Source organism: Misgurnus anguillicaudatus, chromosome 3 (assembly GCF_027580225.2).
Source record: "Misgurnus anguillicaudatus chromosome 3, ASM2758022v2, whole genome shotgun sequence".
In the NCBI taxonomy this organism is placed as follows: domain Eukaryota; kingdom Metazoa; phylum Chordata; class Actinopteri; order Cypriniformes; family Cobitidae; genus Misgurnus; species Misgurnus anguillicaudatus.
The window spans coordinates 12,509,092-12,536,594 of NC_073339.2; the positions used below are offsets into that span (position 1 = coordinate 12,509,092).

The window sequence follows — 27,503 nt, forward strand, 5'->3', positions numbered from 1 at the left end:
AAAAACAGTGACACTCAACACCCTCTAGCGGCAAATAATGGAAAAACAGCTGCACTCAACGCCCTCTAGCGGCAAATTAGGGAAAAACAACGACACTCAATGCCCTCTGGCGTTCACTGAGTAAAAAAGCGTCAATCCTTGTCCCAAGAAAATAAAAATAAGTCATACATAATAATTTAAAATAAATCATTCATAGTGAATATTATTTTTAATTACCAGTGAAACAAAAATACACTTCGTGAAAACAAGTAAATATATAATTCAATTTAGCTTCTTAATATAATGTACACTCAAAGTCTCAGGTAACTGATATTGGAAAACAAAACAAAGATATTCCATATGGCAAAAAATAAATTTCTCTTGCCAATTTTTTTTTAAATATATGCTAAATACATTTTGTAGAAAGTAAAGCTTAATTAAATATATATTTTAATTTGAAAATATATTTATTTTTAACCCTCATATATTCACATATATATTTAGGGGTAACAAATACATTTCTAATTTTACAACCCATACGGCAAAAAGTATAAAATGTATAAAGTATAAGTATAAAATGTTTAAAATATAAACTTATAAGTATTTTTTGCTGCTGAAATATATGTAATTTTAACATTTTTTAAACCAGTTTTTACAGGTTTATAACACACACAGTTTTCTTACAATGCGACGTGAATATAAATGCTTTAAAATATATTTATTTAATATATTTTTATTTTAAAATATATTAAATAAACAAAAAATGCCTAAAAATATATTGGTGAAAAATACATTTTTGTAAACATATTTCAAAATATATTTCAGCAGATATACATTTTTTATATATTTTGAAATATATCCAAAATTGTATTTGAAAATATACTTTTTAATATGTTTACAAAAAATTCATTTTTTCACCTATATATTTTGAATTGCTTTTAAAAGAATAATAGACTACACTGCTTTTTTATAATCTGACACGATCTAAAAATGTCCGAAAAAAATCATAACAATTATTATGGTGTAGTGGTGTTCACATCTAATTTGGCTTCAGCATTTATCCTATTCTGTTGCATGCTCTGCTTGTCGTTGGCTCCTAAGGCAAAATACTAAATGTTCCCTTATTTAACAAGTACCAAATGAATGTCTGCTCATTAATGTCCTGTTAAATATTTTTATACATTAGCCTTCCATTTATAATATTGTTTTTATCGGCCTTTTCACATTCACCTCAAAGATCAAGCAATAGAAAAACAGCGCCACTCACTGCCCTCTAGCGGATGTTGAGGGAAAAACAACGCCCCTCAAGAAAAACACACCTGCATTGAGCTCTTGCAATAACTAAACTTCTGGTCCTCAGAATATCATTGTTTATTTTTCATTTCTAAAGGGTGTAGTCAAATGAACAATTCGAGACTGACATACAAAACACAAACAATTTCAACAACATTTTTATAAATACAAATCAGGTAATAGCTTTGATGAACTGTATAATCTCACAGGACTTGCGTTACTCTGCTCTTTTCAGGAAAAGAAGAATAACATTTGTTTTGTTATAGCAAGAGATTGCAGTTCCGTTGCAAATATTGTACTTTGTGTTTGGGGTGTATAATTGGTGGCCGCAATTTTGCTACACAATTCTTCAGTGTGTGTAGTGTGTATGTGCATGTATGTTAAAAACAATTTATTAATCAGCTTCTATAGATATGGTACGATGGTCCGTTTCTTTAGTCTCTGTCCTCGAAATGAGAGGTCCTTCTAAACCAACAGTCCAAAAAACTTCACAAACTGACGAAAGGCATAAAACAGCTTTGAGGTAATAAAGGGTGTGAAACCAGAACAAGCACACATGTCTGCTTCTTTACTGTAACAGTCACTAGTCGGTCATTTCGTTCGTAACTACAACATATAACAGACTGCAAATCCGATAACTAAAATTAAAATGAATTTAAAAAACTTTTAAAACACAGACAACTCCTTACAAACCATCTGTTGTTAGAGGCAACTAAGTCTTTTAACAGAAAGTGTTTGTAAACCCCTTTACCAAATGTCAAAAATGTTTCCCGATATACTTTGTTAAAACAATGATTGGACATGAGCGTTCACATAGATCAGAAGGTCAGTCTGAATTTGATCACATGACACCACATGCACCAGTTTTACATATCACATAAATGCATTTCTCTTTTCTGCAACAATAAAGTGATGCTGACCAACCGTATCGATGCATTAGTAATATTACATTTGGTTTTCCAATTAAAATGAAACTTTCTGCTGTTTGTCTCCATGGCTAACATTGAAAGATTAAACGGGATAGATAAAAACCAGGGCAGACAGGACCAACATTAATTTAAGGCAGTTTGTTCAAACCGACCCCGGATGAGAGGTCAGTCTGTTCTTAAATCCATCCTCAAAGTGCACTTAATGGGTGGAGACTTAGCTGGTTAGTGGGCTTTTCTCCTAAATTTCAATATGCTAGTTGTACATGTAAAAGCGTTTTATAGACAAACCCAAAACAAATAACTGTAAAGAGTTTTAAATCCTCAACCACTAAGAGCAAATGCACATTCATTATTGGTCACGCATAAATTAACCGCTGCTCTTGGTGCAACTCACTTTTTTCTGATATGTCACAGTGTATGCATGAAAACGTCTCTTTAACACTGCGGGTTACTAGGTCCAGGTCGGTCCAATGGAGATTATTCAGGCAGTAATGTTCGGTTTCAGTGGACATCACTTAAAAAAAAGGCAGGCTGGATGGAGAAAGATTTTTTTAGTTTTTGCCAGTTGGTTCTTTGGTGGCAATCAAATTCAAGTAAATGAAAATGTGTCCTAACCAGCAACACACAAATGGTCCATTAAAATATTATTGTTGTCTATGTTTGATATTCAATATTGATGATACGCATAAATGGGATCCATTGAATGAGATCTCTTTGTGGGTGGAGCTATCAGTTATGACATCACAAAAATAAAAGTTTCTAAGTTGCACTTCGCTGTTGTTGCCCCTGGTCAGGGTATGGTACTCATATTTGCAAAAACATTACTTTTTCTACACAAGAAAAATGTAATTGGTGGTTTAACATTGCCCCTTTATATCTAAATATACAGTATTTAGGAGAGATTGGGCTACAATATGCATCAGACTATTTATGTGACTAACTAACTAATTCACACTGATCATTGTGTACTAAGACCAACGTAAAATTAAAAGTTGCGATTTTTCAGGCCGATATGGCTAGCAACCATACGTAATAATCAAGGACTTTGCTGCCGCAACATGGCTGCAGCAGGCGCAGTGATATTACGCACCGCCCGAAAAATAGTCCCCTTGGTTATTTCAATAGCAGGGGACTATTTTCGGGCGCTGCGTAACATCACTGCACCTCCTTTGCTGCCATAACCAGCCATGCCACGGCAGCAAAGTCCCCGATCATTACACCAGAATTAGAGTATAGCTTCTAGCCATATCTGCCCAGAAAATCACAACTTTTAATTTTCCCTCGGTCTCAGTACACGATGTAACTACAGAAGAGTCAAGTTTTAAAAAGGAAAAATATCGAAACTCTTTGGTTATTTTTTTAGCGCGATGCTAATGGTCTAATCAGATTCAATGAATTATGCTAAGCTATGCTAAAAGTGGTACCGCCAGACCCGGAGATCGGCTGGATGGATTCCAAAACGAGCATATTTTCAAAAAAAGTGGAGTGTCCCTTTAACTATGTTTATTTTAGTAACAATGGTTTTTAAAAGTTGCGATTGGCATTGACAAAACCATGGTTTTATAAAAGTGACGTGATTGTCAAGTATGGCAGCCCATACTCAGAATGTGACCTCTGCATTTAACCCATCTCAGTGAGTAGTGAACCCACGCACTGCAAGTCGTAAACATACGCATATACACAGAGCACTGGACAGCTATCACTGCAGCGCTGGGGAGGATTTGGGGATAAGGTGCCTTGATCAAGGACACAGTTGCTACCTGACGACTGTGAGAATCAAACCGGCGACCTTCAGGTAACAAGCCTGACTTTCTATTAGGTCATGACTGCCCCAAAAGTCACGTTTCCTGATTGGGAATCAAACCCAGGTCCCCCAGTACTACAGTAACCATGGTCCACTGGCGTTCATTGGATCAGTGTGAATTAGCCTTAAAACTATTTGCACAATGATTTATAGCTTATCGATTGCCAAACAATTTTAAAGTCTTTTAAGATCCCTTAAAATTTGACAGCTAAAACATAGCGACTATTTCAATATAAACGTAAAGGTCAACGTAAACGTACGTGTTCAACATAAAGATTCATTGTACTGTGAATAAAATAACACAGCCAGTAGTCTGTATATGTAAGTAGTGGATCATTTTAAGTACTTAGACCTTATTTTTTTACTAAAGATGCACCGATATATCGGTAAAATAATCGGTATCGGACAATAAAAACAAGTACAAAAACTGCTAGTCATGGCCGATATATCCTGTCTTTCAAAACAAAACAGAAAAGAAATTGAGCGCAGTGGACCTGTATGACAAGACGAATAATTTGAAATATTCTTTGAAATGCCTTTGAACCAACTGGCAACAAACAAACAATCCTCAAAGCAAATCTCTCCATCTCTGTCTATCCAATTCGAAACATCTTCTCATTTCGCCTTTTCAATTCTCTCTTGCCCATCACAGTGTTCACAGGTCCAGCACAAAACGTACACAACCAAACACCGAAATTGGCCTCTCTTAAGGTCACAGAGTCACGGACCGTAATTGTCTCTCTACAGTGCTATCACAGTGAAGAAGCTCTCAGCAAAGGTCAGACACGTAGTCAAAGTCGCGAAAGCTGTCCTGATCCTTGCGTGAGAGCACCCGGGGTTCTCGCGGTGGGGTGAGGTTCGGCGCTTCTGCCGTGAACTCTTCGTCAAAGTTGCTGATGTCCTCTTTTCCTCTGATGGAGGGAAGGAAGGGTGGAGGGAGTTTACGGAGTAGAAGATCCTCCCAGTTCATATTCTGAAAGAGAAATATGAGGGTGTGAAATCTATTCAGATCTGTTACTATGTCCTGCAGACTTTAGTTTTAGCCCTGCTAAGGACTTGTGTGAAAAGGGGCGGAGCTAAATTCTGCAGGATGTGGCCACCCAGGAAACAAACTGCATGGTCTGTCACTATTTAGTTAGACAATGAAAACCAACACTAACTAAATGGTAAATGAACTAGCAACTAAACTATCAATTTAAAGAAATAAAACGATAAAATATGTTTCTCTCACCCTGAAAAAAGGTTGTTTCTTTACATCCTCTGCGTCTTTCTCGCTGGAGCCCAATCGTCTTTCTGGATTTCTCCGTAGTAACTGTTTAAATACAATACAACCACCATGTAATGCTTTATTTTTCATATAATTACATGCAGATAAACATCTAAATATATTTGTCTCATTTCTGCATGTATATGTGTCGTATTTACCCTCCTCATGATGCCAATGGCCTCTGATGAAAGGAATCGTGGGTAACGAACTTCATCGTTCACTATGCTGTCGAAAACCTCCTCTTCATCATCACCAGGAAACGGGGACTAGAAAAAGACAAGAGTTTGTTTGAACACAAATTTTTTTTTATCATAACTCATCTTAACCCCTTCAGACCCTGCGTCCACTGGAATGGGCATCACATGTTTTGACCAATAAAAATGCTGGTCAACCAATCAACTAACCAAATAAGGTACATTGATTAAACACTGGTCTGAAGGGGTTCAAGGTTTCCCACAGAAAATTTGTTAGTTAAGGTGGTAGGGTTTGGATGGGTGGGTGTGGCAATCAAGGGGGCGTGGTAACACAACCCTTTACATGTTGCTCACCGGTACACAATCTTGTTGTCTTGTATGCGTCGTGATGAAAATGAAAATATTTTTATTTAAATCACTCAAATAAAACTTAATTTTGAAGAAACTATGACAGAAAATGAACAATTACTAGATTATTGATGAATTAAATGTTTTTAACAGATACCTCTAACAGGAATAGCTGTGTGATGAAGTGAAACTAAAGGGTTAATAAACACAAACTGAAGCAGATTTGTAGAACGTCTGGCGAATGATGAAAGATAGATAGCGCGAAGATTGTAAAAACAGAATATTTCCCACTATTAATTACATTATCTTAAAGGAGTGTAACTACTGTAGCATGTAAATAATGCACATAAATAACGTGAGCAAGAGCGCTCAACAATTATATCTAATCAACAGGCATGTGAAACCTAGCTAGCAGGTTGCTCAAACAACAAAATCACCAGCGTACTTACTTTAAATTTGCAAGAACTATAGACTAATAAAATAACAGGCTTAAATAAACCCAAAACATCCACTTATAGTTCTCAAGGACACGGGTTTTATCAACTGGCTATCCTCCGCACTATTCTCCGAGATGCACTTGACGGCCTTTTGTACAGTAAAATTATTTTTTGGGACGACTTAGTTAAGGCGGTAGGGTTTCCCAGCTTAGGTGGGCCGCCCGAACTGCAAAGTGCTGCGGGAAACCCTGGGGTTAAAAAAATCTCAAAGTCTCCCTACCTCTCCCACCAGCATCTCGTATATAAGCACTCCGAGCCCCCACCAATCCACCGCACGTGTGTACGACGTATCTGTTAAAACCTCAGGTGCCAAAAACTCTGGAGTCCCACAAAACGTACTGGTCCTGTCCCCAAACCCCATGCCTGAGGATGAAGAGACCACAAAATCAATTCGGACATCAATAGACAATTCAAAAACTGTTAATATGCGATCAACATGACTATCTTAAAAACAAAACAAAAAAAGGCACACATTACCTTCTTTACACAACCCAAAGTCAGCGATCTTCACATAACCGTCCGTGTCGAGCAACAAATTGTCCAACTTCAGATCTCTGAAAGAGAAACAAAAACTTATTTCAGTCATTTTTGAACACTAAATAGACACTATATGCTGTAGCACATTTGAGACCTTTATTACACACAAAAAGATCATGTTTGTGCACACAACCCTTTACATGTTGCTCACCGGTACACAATCTTGTTGTCGTGTAAAAACTGAAGTCCTAAAACCACACAAGCGGCATAAAACCTGAAACACACAAAAAATGAGGTTAACAAAAACATCTCTAAAATAATTTACTTGAAAATACTCCCAAATACGAACATAATGGTTAATACAGTGTTCCCACACCTTAGTTAACTTCAAATTCAAGGACCTTTCAAGGACTTTCCAGGTACAATACCCTCAAATTCAAGCACTAAATGTGGGGGACACATTTCAAGTGAGATCATGGTTACATCGTGTTACTTTTTAAGATATATTGTTACAGTTCCCTTTCGCGGGAACTCGCACTGCGTCACTGCGGTGACACTTTCGGGACGCCTCCAGGGGTAAGTGTGTCTGAATGTGTATATCAAATTCAACCAATGGTGAGGCTTAACGACAAAACAGGGTGATGCGGGAGCCAGGAAGTTAATCGCTATCTGAAATATGGCCAAAGATGGCGTTACAGGGACGCAGGAAGTATGGCAAGGGAGACGCAGCGTCTCGTTCCCTTCTCAGGGAACAACAGTTACATACGTAACCAGAGACGTTTTCATGTGTGAAACACAACTATGCAAAAAACATTTTGGTATGAATTAACATTCGCATACAGAAGATATAAGCATTTAAAGCGAACAGTTTAGCACGTGTGCTTAAAAAGTCTAAAATTTTTATGATATTATCCTACAATACACAGGGAATATGGATTTTTTTCCAGAAAACTTCTTGCATAAAATAGATTGCTACTTCTGTTTCATTGTGATTTTAAAGGCGGGGTGCATGATTTCTGAAAGCCAATGTTGATATTTAAAATCACCTCAACAAACACGGCCCTACCCAAATAGAATCTGGACCTTCTTTTGATAGACCCGCCCCACACATACATAACCCAGGCAACGATGTCGGCTAGTAGACACGCCCCTTACTGCTGATTGGCTACAAGTTTGTTTTGTTACTCGGCCTGACTCCCTTTCCAAAGTGTTTTTTAAAATTCATGCACCCCGCCTTTAAGTAGTATCACGAATAAACACCTTTTAAGTGGATTCAAGACCTGATCACCCTGTCAGGGTTTATTTAGGAATATTGAGCAGCCGACTCTACACTATTTCTTCCGCACTTTGAGGTTATTTTTCAATTCATTTATTTTGCATGTTACATACACATGATCACTTGAACTGCATACAACATATAAAAAAAGCATACACAGCGCGTGGCTCATTGAAGACGTCTGCGTGTATGTGCATCATCAGATCTCCTCCGGCCGTGTACTCCATCACAAAACACACATGCTCGGGAGTCTGGAAGCACGCGAACAGGTTGACGAGGAAGGGATGGTGCACGCTGTTCACAGTCTCGAAAATGCGCTTCTCACACATCAAACTGAGGAAAAGACAGAGAGGGTGATTGAGTTAAAAGGGACAACTCATGAAAATCTTTTTTAAGTGCAATAATTGGGTTTCCATGTGAAATGTGAAAAAGATCAACCCAGTAACTTAGTTTTGGTAAACCATTCTTTGCAAGCATGTGAAAAAATAGCTCATTGAACAATATGGCTCCCATTGTGATGTCATAAGATGTTCATCTCTCTTTTATTTCTGTTTATTAATCATCACTTATTAGTTAATCTCCGCGCCTTCTTGTTTACCTTTCTACTTCATCTCTGGCCACAATATCTCCCTTCTTCAGAGCTTTAATAGCATACATGCTGCCTGACTTCTTATACTCTGCCAGCAGCACCTGAAAGATGCACATATGATGTCATAAGAAAGAGAGACATGGATGAAAAGAGGTGTGAGGGGTTAAAAGATGAGGGAGTCTGAAGATCACCTTGCCAAAATGGCCTCTGCCGAGAACAGCGATCAGCCGGAAATCCTGTAGGCTCAGAGGCGTCTTCTTATCTTTACTGCACACAAACAAACATACAAATACTTACAAACTCATCGACAATACTGTTGTGTGTATAAGAGGACACTGTGCAAAATTTGTGCATGCGTGTTTACCTGGAGAGTGAATGAGTTCTGTTCGGTCTTTCGGGTGTGGTGGGGTCAGGAGCAGAGACAGGTTCGATGACTGGTTGCCTGTCCTGTGTCAAAGAGAAGAGAGAGGAAGGAGTTAAAACATATTAGAAGAAGTGGTAGAGAAAAAAAGGGCAGGGGTTATATAGAAAGTTGTAGTAATGCTGCGTTCACACCAGCCGCGGTAGAGGCTTCAAGCGCGAGTGATTTCAATGTTAAGTCAATGTGAAGACGCATTGGCGCGCCTCTGGAGGTCTCGCGGCGCGAATTAGACGTTTAGGGCAGCGCGGTTAACGTGCGGTAGCGCGGCAACGTTCAATATGCGGCATTCGCGCATATTGTGAAATGTGAACTTTGGCGTAAAAAATGTACCGCGTTAACCAATCAGGAGCTTGCTCTAGTAGTGACGTGATTACAGGATGCGAGCGGAGTCGCAGAAGCCCCTCCCATGACGCGTATTTCCGAGTGAATGTCTCGATGACTAGAATTTCACGCGCGAATGAAGCAAGTAAACTCAAACTGTTCAAGCTGCAACCTAGACGGGGTAGACGAGATTTTGATGCCACAAACGCGGCTGGTGTGAACCCACGGTAACAAAAGAAAGGGGAGGAGTTCCAGAATGAGAGGAGGGGTTACACATGAAAGGAGGAGCAAAGCTGCTTTCACACCCCAAATGAATGTAGTTCTTAGGAGGCGTTCCTAATTCTGGTTGTTGTAGTAACATCAATGCTGTTGTCCACAGCAGTAGCTGACAAGAGATGATGACGTGACGTCACTGACTTCACTCCCATTGGTCATCGCTCTCAAAAGTTAAACCTTTCTCAACTTTCTTGCGTCGCTGGACATGCCCAGTTCACTGTCACTCGTGTCTTCCATTGAAATAAATTACGGTAGATCATTTTGCATTGCCGCTTCTAGTAATTACATTTAATTAACCCTTTCCCTGCCATAGATGAGTTATCTCGTCAATTAAGAGAAAACATTTGCATAAAAAAATTGTTTCTGAAGAATTTTTATGTTAATATGCAATACTTCGATTATCCACTAGATGGCACACTTACTGAAAACAAAACGTTAGTTTACTAATTTTTAATATTTACTAATTTCAAACTCTGTGTATGTTTTAATAATTGTTCTGAATCTAATCTCTAACAAATTCCTTCACAAAAATGCAATTATTTCAGCTTTTTGCGGAAAAAAAAATTTTTTAGAGAGAAAAATACCCATATTTATGAGTTTATAAGCAGAGAAAAAAATATAGATCAGATGAAACTTTTTTCCCGTTTTGTTTGTTTGTTTATTGTTTGGTGGAAAGCAGAGGGTCTGTTCTTTCATTTGATATATTTGTATTAGGGCCGGAACTTTAACGCGTTAATTAAGATTAATTAATTACACAAAAATAACGCGTTAAACATTTTTAACGCATTTTAATCGCACTTATTTTTGCACCGCGGAACATTTCTCACGAGTTTCGGCGGACCGATTATACTGGAGCACCAACTAGCGTTCATGACTTCACAACAAACCACAGTGAACATGAACCAAGAGGCTGATGAGATCGCTTTGGTTGGCCCCGTGGATGGGAATTTTTTTTTATAAAAAACGAACGGATGTAAGCGTCGATAAAAGCATGGTTGTGTGTAAGCTATGCAACAAGGAATTCACATATCACCGCAGCACATCGAGCATCTCAATGCAGAACATACAGCAGCTAGCGTGGACATTAGCCCGACTCCGGGCACAACGACTTTCGCACGGGATTAGTTTTACATAGGGATGTGGGGTAAAGCAAGTTTTTATCAGAGCTTGTGATTTTAGTCCAGTCCGAATGCTCCATGTCAGTAATCATTACGGACAATGTCAGTAAAGATTACGGCGCCTTTTACCTTCTGTAAAAAGGTCCGGAGAAATTACCTCAGGTAATACAAATCCAGTGCGAATAGACCAGCTGTAAATATACACGTAAATCGCGTCATTTCCTTTTAATTTGCGGGTTTCTTTTAAATATAAAAGCGCTTAAAGAAGCATTTACTCTAGACGGAGAAACTAGTCAGTTACAAGTCAGTTTCTGAATAAAACACGACACAAACTTTACAAAAAAAAGTCACATTTACTTCTCAGAGGCATGGAACTGTTTATGAAACTGACGTTCTCCCCAAACTGAAATTAAACACAGTGTTTCGCGTTTTCCTTGTCTGTGTCATGTTGTTTGCACATCTGATATCTGGAAGCAAGGTAACGTGCACGTGAAGACGAGAGGTGACGCGCTGCGCCAACGAGTTACCCCTCCCACTTCTGAATGTTTTACAGAGATTTCTAATCCCGTCCGAATTGACCATTAAAACTAATCCTGTCCGAATATGGCTCAATAAACAATATTTTGTTGCTTAAGCTTATGTATTCAGTCATTATTCATGGTACACTCTAAGAACGAATGTTTTAAAAACAACACATTAGTGTTGATTCTGGGACAACACACTAACTGCCTCGTCCTGGAATCCACCCATCTCTGTGTTATTATTGAAACAACACATTTTGTGTTACTTTTAACACAACATGTGTTATACTTGAACACAAAATCAAGACAAAATGACTCATAATGTGTTAAAATGACACATAATGTGTTAAAAGCTTACAGCACAATGAATGATGTGTATAAAATTAACACATCCTTTCTAAGAGTGTATACTAAAATCCATGTAAAAAATTACTTCTTAATGTTCTCAGGTCAAATATTTATATGCGATTAAAATGCGATTAATTTAGATTAATTAATTACAAAGCCTCTAATTAATTAGATTAATTTTTTTAATCGAGTCCCGGCCCTAATTTGTATGTTTATATATTTTTAGAAGAACATTTTTCTGGAAGGCATTTTATGAAACTTGCCGGCGGGCAACTTTTCCAAAAAATAGCTGGGGGAGAATGAGTTAAATTCCTGCTAGGATTTAAAGGTATAGTTCACCAAAAATGTTTAACTCTGTCTTAATTTACTTTCATGTTTTTCTAAACCTGTATAAATGTCTTTGTTCCGCTGAACACACATAAAGTTATTAAAAAAAAAATTGTAACCAAGCAGATCTAGGGCACCAATGACTTTCATAGCAGGATTTTTTAAAAATGTCTTCAACACAGCAAAGAAATTCATACAGGTTTGTGACAACTTGAGGGTGAATAAATGAAAACAGAATTAAAATTGAACTATCCCTTTAAATGTAAATAGGAAGTTTAGGAAAGGCGGAGTTACATATAGAAAGGAGGGGTTACAAGAGAAAGGAGGAGTTTCAGTGACTGGGGAGGAGTTACAGAAAGGGGAGAAATTAGTTGGACAGAAAAAAGAGGTTACAGAATGACAGGAGGGATTACAAGACAAAGGAGGAGTTATAGTGACATGGGAGATTTGGCAGTCTCTCTTTTTTGTCTCTCACCGGAGTTTGCACATCTGTCACGTCTCGCCGGATATCCCCCTTTATTGGCGTGTCATTGTCTAAACTCAACTTCTCCACCGATATCTCTCTATAACACACGAACAAAGGGTATCTTTTACATGTCACCTCTATGTATGTACATTAACTGGTTCGTACAGTGTGTATGTATTTTACCCTGTCTGTACGGTGTGTGCGTGAGGGCTGTAGGTTCCCGTGTTGTTGCCAGTCGGGATGGCGTTCCTCAGTAATCTCACCCACGTGCCGATATCAACATTCATCTGTCGTGCTCGCAGGAACGCTTTACCTGCACATGACCAAAACCCCAATACATTTCAGTATTCATAGTCATTTTGATGAAATAATATGACTGGGATTAAAAGATTACTTTTTCATCTGCTAAAATACAAAAAAGCTGTGAAAATCCAGCTAAAGTCAATTTTTGTGATTTACTGTTTTTTTTTTTACATAAAACCATCCCACCTGTAAATAACATTCTGTGAAATATATAACATTGATATCTTTAATATTGACTAAGTAAGACCAAGTCAAAGATCGAAATCAATGTTTTGGACTACTTTAATGCTCCTAATCTCACAATTACATTATGAAACTTTAGCATGGATTTAACAGGCAGGGTCACATCTGATAGATGACCTTATTTACGGTACACAGACTTCAATCTGTCTCTTACCCTGTTGTTTGGAGAAAACTTTCTTCTGTCGTTTCAGTCGAGGAACTCTCTCGATCACGGGGTTAAAGAATGTGACCTGATGCACACGGATAGCGTATCACATAAACATTTCCATTGGGACCAGTGCTGACAAAATTTTGTATATGCTATTGATTGTAAGTTTACAAAGCAAACTCTACAAGCATTAGTGATTCCTGCTAAAGTAGATACCCTTATGTGTATAAGAAACATACACGTGCACATACCTCAGCCAAAAGAAGTCCTTGTGGTTCTAGCTCCAGTTGCACTTGGTGTTTCTGGTTGTCCAGAAAATCCTCAAGTTTAAGAAACTTCAACGCACACAGCGAACGGTAGTCTCTCCAGTATACCGCAATCTCCATCTCTCTGGACTAAAGAAACATGGACACTCATAAAAATATAACTTGTCATAAATCTGGCATAAAAATTATTGTACTGTTTTCATTTAATTTTAGGTGAATCGGTCTCCAAATGCAATAAAATATAATTGTATTAAGTTGAATTACTATTATTATTATTGAATGATTGATTTTATTTCTTAAACACCTAGAGAAAAAAAACATTATGAACTGAAGAATATTCATGAAGTTATTATAAAAATATTTGACAGATTATTAACACTTTATGACATTTTAATGACAAATTATATTTGTATCACTCTAGTTGAGGTCAAGAAAAATATTCAAGATGCTGTTATAAAACTATATGACAGAATATTAACACTTAGGGCCCTATCTTGCACCCAGCGCAATTGACTTTGTCAGTGACGCATGTATCATTCGTATTTTGCACCGGCGCACAGCGGGTTTTTCCCTCCACAGACGCACGTCGGCAAACTAGGGAATGAACTTGCGCTCCCTGGGCGGTTCAGCGCAAAAAAGGAGGCGTGTCCTGTGCAAACCATCTCTTATGCTATTTTGCAGGTTCAAAAAACAATTGCGCCACTGACCAAAAAAAACGAGTCTAAAGTCGTTGCGCGTGGTTCATTATGCTATTTTAAGGGCGCATGCTTGACCATAATGTATAGCGTGCACAACGCACACACACTTTGCTTATCTAATCTACACAGATGCAATAGTTATTTTTGCAAATCATAAATTGCTACAATAAAAAATATTAACACATGAGATAAGGGAAATCATAGTGGTGAGCTTTGTGATGAGATTTTTTATTGATTGTGTGGCTGCGTTAAAATAATCTCATTCAAATAACGATTAAAATATTTTCATATGTTTGGTGATTGGCTGTTTTACGTTTATTTTATGTATATAATAATTAAAATGTTGTCATAAGAAACCTTTATGTATATGAACTTGATTTGCAAGTGGTTGCAACTTTGGGGTTGGACCTTGCTTGCGTTTCTTGGGTCCGATTTCAAAGCCTCCAAACCCTTTCAGCGATGAGGGTGGACGCAGCGATGTCCCCTGCTGGCGTCAGGTCCTGGCAAGCTTGGGATTCCCCCGTCTCCTGACATCATTGTAGCGCTTGGCGCAACGATGGGGATGCCAGCTGATGGCTATTTCCTCTCACGCCCGTTACCGACGCTGATTTGGGCGGGTTTCTCCCATCCCCATACAAAACAACTTCTCTGTCTGACTGCTCTTACAAGAACGTGGGTCTCCTCGGCTGTGAACCGCTCCTGGCGTGCGCCTGGTAAATCCGTCATAATAATAGCAACCCGCCATGGAACTTGTGCCCTTGCGTTTAAAGGGAATGTTGGATAGCGTTCTGATTGGTTTATTTGACGTTACCCCCAAACCACACCTATGAATAATGAACCTACTTCAGACCAACCCCTTATTGATTTGCGCCTGGCGCAAGAGTTATTTCTCCCGCCGGGAAAATAGCAACAGCGCCCAAGATCCGCCCACAAAGTCACTTGCGCTTTGCAATAGGGCCCTTAATAACATTTTAATGACAATTTAAATTTGTATCAATGGTAAAAAAGTGGTTTGTCATGACAAGTTATGATGTACTGGTTAATGTCAAGTTGTCATAACAAAGACATCTCTAACAATGTCATCTTTGCATTAAAAATGACATAATTCAACAAATGACACTTAATGACAGTTGTCATAAACGTGCATTAAGTCTTCTTTATGTTCATGGCACATGTCATGTCATGATTATGAAGGTGTCATGTCAGTCTTATGAACACCCCTTCAAGTAAAGTGTTACTGTACTTTCAAATGAACTTAATGTAAATATGCATTATATAATTATTATATGCTGTAAATATGCTATAAATATTAACATATATGAGTTTTTTTTTCACAAAATAAATCAAACATGTTTAAATAAAACAATGTCTTGGCTTAAAGTCGCTAGGAAACAGTTTTTTGCATTTCTAACAAATAATCTAATAATCTAACTAGCTCTATGCTAGTACAGATTAAGTTCAGAGATAAGAATGCTATCTAGTGGTTAGGATGTAAACTCCAAACTAAACACTTGCAATGTATCTGGTATGATTTTTATTTTTAAAATTATAGATACTGCATTTTTGAGAACCGATACAGTATTGGCAAACAAAATAACACGATACTCACATGTATCAATATTGTCTTACACCCCTAATTTCATGTATTTATTCATGTGGCCTCGCACCGGTGCAGGTATTGACAACCGCATTTACAGAAACTATGTGTAGTCTGTACAGAACTGAACTGAACAACTACTTGTTAATAAAGTATATAAATGTGCGTCATAGACATGACAGGTTGCTTTTCTGAAAAAATAAATGCCTAGAAGAGGAAAACCTCTTCTGTATGCGCAGTGCAGAAAATGACAGAGGCACAAGCGTTTGCTTACTAGTGTTGCCAGATGTTGCACGAAAAAAACAGCAAACAAGAAAAATCCAATAACAAACCAAAATAAATCCAAATGCTTTACCTTTAAAGGAATAGTCTACTCATTTTCAATATTAAAATATGTTATTACCTTAACAAAGAATTGTTGATACATCCCTCTATCATCTGTGTGCGTGCATATAAGCGCTGGAGCGCGCTGCGACGCTTCGATAGCATTTAGCTTAGCCCCATTCATTCAATTGTACCATTTAGAGATAAAGTTAGAAGTGACCAAACACATCAACGTTTTTCCTATTTAAGACGAGTAGTTATACGAGCAAGTTTGGTGGTACAAAATAAAACGTAGCGCTTTTCTAAGCGGATTTAAAAGAGGAACTATATTTTATGGCGTAATAGCACTTATGGGAGTACTTTGACTCGGCGCAGTAACACCCTCCCTCTCCCATTATGAGAGTGAGAAGGGGAGCGGACTTTTCAGGCGAGTCGAAGTACTCACAAAAGTGCTATTACGCCATAAAATATAGTTCCTCTTTTAAATCCGCTTAGAAAAGCGCTACGTTTTATTTTGTACCACCAAACTTGCTCGTATAACTACTCGTCTTAAATAGGAAAAACGTTGATGTGTTTGGTCACTTCTAACTTTATCTCTAAATGGCAGCATTGAATGAATGGGGCTAAGCTAAATGCTATCGAAGCGTCACAGCGCGCTCCAGCGCTTACGTGCAGGCACACAGATGATAGAGGGATGTATCAACAATTCTTAGTTAAGGTAATAACATATTTTAATATTGAAAATGAGTAGACTATTCCTTTAAGACCTTCTCACTTTAATAAAACCAAAAACTTGATCACTTTATGAATCAAAGGGACGAAACGATGTGTAAGTACAAAAAAGTATAAAAAAAGAGGAGGACCTGGCAACACTGCAAGACAGCACTGAGAGAAACAGCCTCACAAATGCATAAAACAAACAACGCCAAGATGGAGGTTTATTGTAAAACATAACGCTGTAATATTATTTTGGTCAAAGCTGTGAATAATAACCACGCAAGATGGCAAAAAGTTGCTATGATTACCTATGTGTCAATCATCGCATTTCCGAGAGCGAGTCTTGTTCCGTACAAATATTTACGGGATTCACCCCCGCATTTAAATGCAGTTGTCACATCTGAAAGTTTGCAATGTGTACGAAGCCACAGTTTACACTGACATATCTTAAAACTAAAATATCACTTAAGGTGACCATACGTCCTGGCCAGGATTTCGTGTGCGTCTTCAGGAAGAAGTATTTGTCGACCGCATACAGGTACGTCATCAAGGTTCTCACATTTCAGTTAAAAACATAAGACATACAATCACTGTAGTTTCAGTCTTACCTTAAAAATGGTCGGTTTTATTATGAAATAGAACTTAAAATAATAAATCTCGATGACCAATGCGACCTCAGGAGGATTCACCTGAAATCCTGGCCTGGACCCAACCCGGAAAAATGGCACGTATGGTCACCCTAAATCACTGCCATTTTTGTCCCAAAATGCTCAAGTAATGTTTTTGTATTATAAAAATTATAATGTCCTAATATAACTAAGGCCTAGTCCTGGCTTAATCTAAACCCATCTGGAAAAAAAACACCCCTATAATAAACATCCTTGTTGCCAGTGGGCCTCTTTTATAGATTCTCTATACTAGATTCTCCAGTCACTGTTAGTGATCTTGCACATGCAACTGTTTATAGAGAGCTTTAAGAGAGATTTAACAATTACAGTCTATTGACTGGAGCCTTAAATAAAGACACTAAACCTCTAATCAGTGTTAATCTGCTATTAACACAAAGCTAAACTCACTCTCTCCAGCTCGATGGTGAAAGTCTGATCCCAGCTCTGCTCTCCAACCGTCTTCCATGCGGTCTGACCCACTACTGAGTTATCCAGCTTTAGTACTGCACTCACCTCCGCTGAAAAAGCACACAAAACTTTTAAAATGATCTGACGGTTTTGTTTACATCACAAAACATCCTTCACACACACACAAACACACTCACAGGAGTGATCATCAGTTTTGGTGGGCGTCTTTCCACTAACGCTGCCGCTGCGACTGTACAGGCCTTTTCCGCTCCGCATGAAGGAGCGCCCCTCTCCAGGACTGTAATACGGCAACACGACCTGGCTGCCTCGGACACGACCGGGAACAGTTTCCAGCACACCCACGCAGCCAAACAGGATCACCTGAAGCGTGCCTGCACACACACACACACACACACACACAGGCATAAAATACAGGCCTAAATCTGAAAAAGTGAACATAGATCTGTGTGATATTGCATACCAGTGAGGGGAGAGGGTTTGGAGAGGGTGCTGTACTGGTTGTGCACGTAGGGGGCGCTGTGGCGTGAGCTGAATGCCGGAGAGGAGGCTAAAACCAGTTCCTCTTTAATCACGGAGGCTTTGGGATGATCCTCCGGAAGTTCCGCTAACCGCCGGTCCAGTGAATCTCTCAAAAGATCCAACCTCTGAGACGACTCGCTCAGACGACACTGAGCCTGAGGCGAGACAATGAACTTGATATAAGAAAACAATAAAAATACTGTCTGTACCTAAGCATATAGGCAGATGGATATTGTTTGACCTCTGACATGGCTTTCTTGTCTTGTACTTTCCCAGCTCCCAGGAGTCGAAGGACATTTTTTGCTCCCTCGGCAACAGCATGCTCCACGCGGTAATGATGCCGGAGCTCCTCGATCCGTAGCTCCATACCACACGGGTCAGGCTTTTCTGAAAAGACACACATATTGAACTATTAATATCATCATCTATATATCTATCTATATGAACTTCTGTCAACCACAATATTCATCACGATCACTCTTTTTTGCCATTTATCGGAGTAGTCTTGCAAGCATTTTGGTGGGTCATCAAAAACAGCATATAGAATAATTACACATGTAGTTGAAGATGTGGTCTGCCTGGAGGGTTGTTATAAGGAAAAGACATGCGTAAAGATTGTTCATGTGCCCTTTTGTGGCAAAGGGCTTTGGAAAGTTTTCTATTTTGGGTGGACTGTTACTTTAATGAGGCCATCATAAAAGCATCTATGATGAGAGGATGAGAGATGATTTTGGATCAGAACAGCGAGCGTCCATATAATAATTATTATACTTATGCAAACCGGGGGAGTTGATTGTAGATATTAAAATAAAAAACAAGGTCTCCTACGCTCCCAGCAACAGTTTTACAAATAAGAGGATTATTAGGGATTAAAAACGGAAAGATTATTGCTTTTGGTGTTATGCTATTCTGTCGAACCATCAAAAACATTGACATGGTGTTCCAGGTTTCACGTAAACATTTATATTAATCTGGTTAGTTCAGGCCGTACTGAACACACCGGTCGATAGACTGAATGTCCCTGATGTGGAGGGAATATTCAGAGTGGTTTAAAATCACTTTCTCAAAATCAAAGATAAGACTAAGGGTTGTTTAACAAAGATATGTCATATATTGCTGAAATAGTAGTGTTTATGAATATGTGTTTCAGGGAAAGGAATATTATGGGTAAAGTACATTTGATACTCGATCAGTAGCGTATCATAACAATAGACTCCAGGGCAGATCCGTACCGGAGGATCCACCCTGGATTCTATTGCTATCTTGATAACTACAGAAAATAATGTTGATAAATCTCTTGATTTGGTGGAAACTTTTAAAAGCAGAAATGTAAAACTCATATGGTTCAACCAATGGCATGAGTTGGAATTACAAATCTATCCCAGTCTGACCATGGCAGAAAAAATAAACATTTATTTTTTGTCCACTTGTGTTTGACGATGTTAGTTCTGCTCAAATAGCACACATAACTAGAAAGAAAAAAAGCTGTATATAAAAGGAGACTACGGTCCCGTACACACTGCATATTAATTCGGTTGTCACTTCACCTTTTAATGCTTAATCCTGTTCTGTACACACACAGTTTAGTAATATGCGGGACTGACAACCGCATTCTACAACCGAATTAACGTTTGCATAATACAACCGCATTTACAGAAACTCTGCATATGGTGTACATAATCAAACTAACCACCTAGTAGTTAATAAAGTGTTTAAACGTGCATCATGGACATGACAGATCTTTCTTCTGAAAAAATAAATTCCTAGAAGGGGAAAAAAGTCTTCTGTATGTGCGGTGCAGAAAATGACAGAGGCACAAGCGTTTGCTGCCAAGTGTTGCCAGATCTTGCACTTAAAAACAGCAAACAAGAAAATCCGACTTCCGCAAAGAATCAATAACAACAAGTCCTTTAAAGGTCACACTTCTTCCTGATCCCATTTTTTCAAACTTTAGTTAGTGTGTAATGTTGCTGTTAGAGCATAAATAATACCTGCAAAATGATAAAGCTCAAAGTTCACAGCCAGGCGATATATTTTCTTTAACAGAATTCCCTTTTCAAAGCTTACAGCGAACAGCTGGTTTGGACTACAGCCCTCAACTTCCCGGTTGAATGACGTCATTAAAAGAGTTTTTGACTAAACTCCGCCCACAAGAATAAGTCAGTCGCCAGCTAAGCTCAAACGGCACTGCTAAGCTAAGCTGCTGTCGAATCACAACACACTAAACAAACTACACAATCAGAACTCATTACGTATTTCTGAAGGAAATATTGCGTCAATATTGCGCATTGTTAACACAATCAATGCTTCAAATTACAGAAAGAACGAGACCTTTAAGAGTAGTAAATTACCAGTAAATTACCTTAGTTCAAATATCATCATAGCTAAAGTGTTTACACTGAGCTAATGTTACTATGTAAAATGAACGTATACAGTTAGCTACAGATCCTTAAATTCTTGCCTGGCTGCAAAAGCAGTGATCCATGCTCGCCGTCTCCCCTCATGTTTTGAAAAGCAAAACATTGTTATTTTTCACAAGGTATGTGTTTCAGGTCAGTTAAGTCACTTGCCAGACCGACAAACAAGCACAGATCGGAAGTTAACTTTTGTCCAGACGCTTAAACCGTGGCAACACGCATGCGCTGATAAAACCGTCTACGAACAGTAAAGGGAGGGAAAAAGACTTTTGGTAGCTCTATTGGAGAATCACCCTAGTACTGCCAAGGTCATGGGTTCGATGCTTAGGAAATGCACCCACTCTTACTCTAATGCACATATACTATAACTTAAATGCATTGTAAATCACTTTGGATAAAATGGAGAGTGATAAGCATTGACTGTGGAAACGTACTGTACCCTAATAAGGTATAGAAACGAATGCCAGTAACCCCCTGCCTGTAACATAATTTAGAAATAGACCCTTGGGTAGTGTGTGTATGTATGTGTGTGTGTGTGTGTCCGTACACATCAAGTGTATGTGTGTTTATTCAATATTATAAAGAATGTATGTGAGCCTGTACTGTCTCTGAAAGATGCTGTCATAATGTAAAACGACTTTAAAAGCATGAGGGAAGTTACAAACATTTCTCAAAATATCTTCCTTTGTGTTCATAAGAAATTTATACAGGTTTGTAACAACATGAGACGAGTGGGTAAACGATGACAGTATTTTCGTTTTTGGGTGAACTGTCCCTTTAAGAATCTCAACAGATGCATTATGTCATCCAGATATTATCCATAAATACTACATTTTTGGATAACTGATTCATGGGATTCCATTTCTGAGTAAAAACAGCAATTACAATGTTTGTGAACTCTAACATATAGTATGAGGGTTTCCCACATGCAAGTTGTTCGTCTTGTTTTTTCAGTTTTTTTGATTGGGTGTGTCCCCCTTTACAACACCCTGCAAACACAAACCGTTTATCCTCTGGGATCTGGGTGGTTATTGATCTGTTTATCACTCGGCTTGTCTATGAAACTGGACTCTAAAAGCAACAACACAGTGAACGCACACGCACAAACACAAACACGCTCGTCTGTACCCTGTGTATCATCGTTGTATTCGTTGGCCTGCATTGCTTTCCGGATCTGCATGCGGATGATGTCGATCTTAGTCTTGCTGTCCTGTAGCATCTGCTGAGCGGTCTGCAACATCTTCTTATCCTGTGACCATACACACATACATCACTACATTTTGATGGACCGTTTGCTGCTTTGTTCAAAACACCTAGCAGGCACCCTACCAAGATAGCATTTTTAAGTCAGAACAAGTTCCTAAAGTACTTGCCTCTGGGTAAATTATACAGTAAACATCACGTGTTTCTCTTCCAGAAAACCAGAATGCACTGTAATGAGTTTTGGATGTAACTACAAATGCGGGATGGAGAATGACACTAAAGAAGCATCATCATTTCATAAAAACATATTTAATTGTATAGCAAAAAGTGCAGATTTAAACATATTTAAAAAGAATTCAGTTAACAACCGAGCTTGTTTGTGAACACACCTTGGTAGAGCCATTGGCGTAGATAGGGATCATATTTTCAGCGCCTTGTTTGACTTTGAGCTCAATGTTTAGCTGCCTTTCCAGGGCGGCAATTCGGTCCATATGCGCCGACGACCTGCTCTCTGCACCCGGAGAATGAGGTGCATCATCTGGAAGTAAAAGGGTATGGGTTAGGTTAACAAACTTCCCTGTGGGCAGTAATGGGCCTTTAGTGGTGACATGAAATCAGATCTATTACTGTAATTGGATTTAGCAGCAGTAAAAAATATGTATAAATGATATTTTGTGACATTTGTGTGAATATGTAATTGCTGCGGGATTACTTTCTAGAATGAGACTTAAAAATTTGAAAATCCAAAAAGACAAAATTAATATTTCAGTTATCAATAATTTATATCTGAGCCTTTAAACAGAAATGTTCTTGTTGGGATTAAATATTTATGTGCATTGGAATAATGGATTTGTATCCACTTTATGGATCCGTAAATCAGAACTGCTCTAAAATGTTTAGCCCAATCAATAGTTTTGTGCATTTTTTAAATCTCGCAAGCTTGGTTAAAACCTATTGAGATCTGGTTAATACACTTCAAAACAGCAGGCATCATTCATGAAACACACAAAACAAATTTTATGTAAATCGCTTGCAAAGCCATATAGTATATTCCAGGAAAGCTGCATTTAAATTAGATGACCTGCGCATTTTTGATTATGTTCATGTTAGGGTTAGGTTTAGGGGTGTCCTCGACTAAGGATTTACATATTCGAATCAGAATTATCGAATCTTTCCATAGTCGACCGATAGTCGAATCATCTATGTGTGTGTGCATGGGTTGGGAGGGGGCCAGACCAGGTACAAATTGGTAACTTTTATTTTCTTTCACAAGCAGCACACATAAACAACTTTCTGATAAAGTAACCAAAACTGTCTTTCAAGTGATGAACATAGACAAAACAGACGATGCATTTATATATATATATATATATATATATATATATATATATATTTTTTTTTTTAAGGTAAAATGTGAGGCAACATTTGTTTAATTATTCCTCATAACATTTTAAAGCCACGATCTACAGAACATCACACAAAAAAAAACATTTTGATAACTAAACCTAAAAAAATAACAAAGGTGATCCTGCCTTGGAAACTCCGGCTACAATTTAGTATTTTTATTTAATTTGGAGATTAAGTGCGTCAAAGCCATGACCAAAAAAAGACAAATGACAAATAATTTGTGATTGTTACTGTAAATGATAAAAACTAAGCTTTATATACAATTCATTAAACGTTAATTTATAACAAGAAAAACACTGAAATTAATGATTTTATAGACACTACGCTTTTTATTTAGCACAGAAATACTGCTTGCTTGCTTTGCCTTTGATCATCTCTGTATTCACTTTAGATACAGAAAGACCTGATGATATTATTTATTTTAGGAATCTCTTTGCTATCATTTGAAAGTGAACACCGACCATAATATTAAATCACAAGAAAGACAGTCGTGTCAGGCATAAATATAGGTTCAGTGCAGATATTTTCCATGTCATCACTAAAATCTAAAAAAACGGCTTACCTGTTTTGTAGTTTAACTTTTGACAAGATAACCACTCTGTTTTAAATACATTTTAAAACTTATACCTGTCGAAAAACATCCGTGCCGAACAAATGTGCAAAATGCCTCAAGTGCACGAAAACAAAACACTAGCCAAATAGATAAATCAGATAACCCAAAGTGATTTATAAATAAAATAAAGAAATGAATAAAAAACGAAAGTATTGCCAGAATTGCCAGCTTTGTCTTTTAAATGTAGAAACAAAGGTGCAATGGTTTATTAACATAGAAACCTCTTATGGACGTGTAGCCCCATCACAGGGGTTGTTAGTTGGATTTAACGCATTTTAAAAATATTTATTGAAAGCTGCTACATCACATATTATTTTCAGCATTATAATAATATGCTGTATATTGATATATTGGGAGAAAGCTGTTATATGTGAAATCAGATAATGTGTGCACCCATATACGACCAAAATTGAATGATCCTCATTTCATAACACATCACCCCTATTTAGGTTAGGGTTGTATGTGAGAATATACTGTGGACTTAATCCCAAAATATAGTCAGTTTTTGACGTGTATGTGAACGTACGCGCGCAGTCAAATGCACAGCCTCGCAAAGCATAGTTTATTTAACCCGAACATGTACACAGACGCATGCGCATTGCGACAAAATGCACTGTATCTCCTGGGATGCATACCATATTTATAAGCCACACCGGAGTATAAGCCACATCATTCAAAAATGTTCATTAAAGGCGGAGTCCATGATGTTTGAAAGCCAATGTTGATATTTGAAATCATCTAAACAAACACGCCCCTACCCCAATAGAATCTGGACCTTCTGTTGATAGACCCGCCCCACACATACGTAACCCGGCATTTGATTTGATTGGCTATAAGTGTGTTTTGGTAGTCGGCCCGTCTCCTTTTCCAAAGCGTTTTTCAAACATCGTGGACTCCGCCTTTAAGACGAAAGAACATATATAAGTCGCAGTGGAGTATACGTCGCATTTTTAAAAAAAATATTTCACAAAATCCAAGCCAAAGAACAGACATTTAATCTGGAAAGGCAAGTTTTTCAACTAAACAATAGCAGACAGAACAGCAGGCTGAATAGATGTCTGTACGTTAAAGTAGTATTATCAGTTATTTAAATGATAAACCATAGCATACAGAACTTACCTGGAAGCTTAAATAGTCTAAATTAACCAAACAAGCCAACTAGTGTGAAGTTCGCAGACTCATCATTCCGCATCACTGAATCCATTGAATTACATAAATACAGAAGCAGCATATAGCGGACTCTTGCGGGTGTAGACGGTAATGATGTCTCATAAATGTCAAAATTAATTCATACTGACTTACAAGGCGCACCTGACTATAAGACGCAGCACCAGCCAAGTTATGGAAAAAACGCGGCTTATAGTCTGAAAAATACGGTACTACATTCCCCTGTACGTGCATGTGTGACCTACAAAAACCTGGCGGTGCGCATATAGTGCACGCGTACAGTACAATTCTATAGACGAAAATGTGATTCTGATGACACTGTACACATACTCTCGTGTATGCGTTAAAATACGACTTTACTTCTAGCTTTAGGGTTAGGAGAGGATTAGGCTCATGTACTTATTACACATATTTATGATATCACAGCTACACAGCAGTCTCTGCCCACTTACCGCGTGATTCATCGGTGCCTTTGACAACAATATGAGCATCAAGTTCCTGCAGCTGGGCGTGGAGCGACTCCAGGCGCCGATTGGAGCTCCGTAACTGACTCTCCACCTGCTGAGCATTACGTTTATCCGTAGTGGCTCTGCGGAGATTCTCCGCCCCTTCTTTAATCTTCAGCTCCTTTCGAATTTCTCGACGGATTCGCTCCCTCTGTTCATCCAATCGCTGCTGTACGCTGGAGTCAGAGAAATCCGAGCTGTGGTCCAAGCCCAGCTGTTCAAGAACCGACAACCCACCGGGATCACTCTGCGAACAGAAAGATGAAGCTTTAATTTAAGTCTCAGCCTCAACTGCATTTCTGTTAGAATGTCACAATAAGGTCAGAAATTCTTTAAATAAACACTAGACATCTTATATTTCTGTTGCATAGATACAGGGGATAAGAAGAAGAGTGCTTAAATCACATCAAAACTGTAGCTCGCAGGTAAGGGTCTGCAAAAACTACAAACATGGAAGTGATCGCTTTGTGTCTGTAAATAAAGTTATATAGAAATAAATGCATCTAAATCTTCGGAACAAGAACCAGCCAGACTTATCAATGTTGACATGAAGTCTGGTCCACACTCCACAGCTTATTTTGGATAGAAATACAGGAAATTACCATCTGACCAATGTGAAATGACCAACCACCATTTTCTAAACATGTTATTTTGGGATTGGGTATTTGAAATGACACCCCAAATGTAGCTCAGAGGTGCAACAAAACCAAAATAACAGGGCTGCAGTCTTGCAAATGTTATAAGAAGAAATTATGTATACCAAAATGTGCATAGACTTTGTTGCTAACTTATGTCCATGAATAAAGTATAAATTATTTCACTGACATGATTATTAAAATAAAGCAATATAAAGTTATCTAAGATATATTACCTTTTTACTTGTCACTAAATCCCATTATCTACTTTTTAGAAACAATGAAAATTTGGCAAATCTAGCAATTAGACTGCAATTAGTTGTTTTCAAACCAGCATAGCGTCAAAAAGGGACGAAGCTGGCTTGTGACACAAATTCAAAATATGTGTTCGGAGTGTCATGTGTGTTGCTCGTGTTTTCAAAATATGTGTTTATTGTGTCATTGGAACCATGTGCATCACGTGTTTTGTCAAAATAAGTACCTGCGCTGCACACGCGTCAAAACCGTTTTTGATAAAAGAAACGCTCACGTTTACAAAATACACGCAAGACACTCCCTTAACAGTAAACTTTGATTACGCATGAGATTATGCGAGTATCTGGAAAACGCGAGCGTCTCTTTTATCATTAACCCTTTAGACGCATCTGCAGCAGGCACTTATTTTGACAAAACACGTGATGCGCAGGTTCACTCTACGCACAAAACACATATTTTGAAATTACGAACCACACACATGACGGGCTACATACATGTTGTGACGAATTTCGCATCGTGTGCCCTCAAGAAAAAGAACTCACCGGCCACCACTGCCCCACACAATGTTTATATTTAACCCAATGGGTTAACAATGGGTTGAAACAACCCAGCATTTTGGGTTGAAACAGCATAGATTAAATCACAATGCAGCGTGCTAGACTCATCCCTTTTTGACCCAACACTGGATTGAAAATATTTTTTTAAAGTATAGACTTTTTATTTACAAACCAGCAATAGGTCAAAAAGAACTAACCCAATGCGTTTGGTTGTAATTTAACTTATACTGGGTTGTTTTTAACCCATTGTTGGGTCAAATATAAACATTTTCTGGGTTAAATTTATCGAACGGCTGGGTTTGTCCTCTTTTTGACCCAACGTTGGGCCGAAAATAACCCAGCATTTTTTTGAGTGTACCCGTGTACCCTAAAAATGCTTA

General features: G+C 38.1%; 1 protein-coding gene across 3 annotated transcripts in view; it reads right to left on the reverse strand.

The window, feature by feature from the left end:
- Positions 1-1,332: 1,332 nt before the first annotated feature.
- pkn1a (protein kinase N1a) overlaps positions 1,333-27,503 on the reverse strand; it is a 60,930-nt gene continuing 34,759 nt past the window's right edge. For all 3 annotated transcript variants that reach the window (XM_055204687.2, XM_055204688.2, XM_055204686.2), the window contains 21 exons: positions 25,623-25,923; positions 22,373-22,521; positions 21,909-22,029; positions 18,605-18,750; positions 18,305-18,518; positions 18,021-18,215; positions 17,824-17,933; positions 13,397-13,540; positions 13,152-13,227; positions 12,635-12,764; positions 12,461-12,548; positions 9,018-9,100; positions 8,845-8,920; positions 8,663-8,754; positions 8,221-8,397; positions 7,000-7,062; positions 6,789-6,865; positions 6,532-6,674; positions 5,431-5,538; positions 5,237-5,317; positions 1,333-4,978 (listed from right to left, as the gene is read on the reverse strand). In XM_055204687.2, the coding sequence (XP_055060662.2) occupies positions 4,775-4,978; positions 5,237-5,317; positions 5,431-5,538; positions 6,532-6,674; positions 6,789-6,865; positions 7,000-7,062; positions 8,221-8,397; positions 8,663-8,754; positions 8,845-8,920; positions 9,018-9,100; positions 12,461-12,548; positions 12,635-12,764; positions 13,152-13,227; positions 13,397-13,540; positions 17,824-17,933; positions 18,021-18,215; positions 18,305-18,518; positions 18,605-18,750; positions 21,909-22,029; positions 22,373-22,521; positions 25,623-25,923 (2,778 nt within the window). In that variant the 3' untranslated portion in view covers positions 1,333-4,774. The remainder of the gene's footprint in view (positions 4,979-5,236; positions 5,318-5,430; positions 5,539-6,531; positions 6,675-6,788; positions 6,866-6,999; positions 7,063-8,220; positions 8,398-8,662; positions 8,755-8,844; positions 8,921-9,017; positions 9,101-12,460; positions 12,549-12,634; positions 12,765-13,151; positions 13,228-13,396; positions 13,541-17,823; positions 17,934-18,020; positions 18,216-18,304; positions 18,519-18,604; positions 18,751-21,908; positions 22,030-22,372; positions 22,522-25,622; positions 25,924-27,503) is intronic.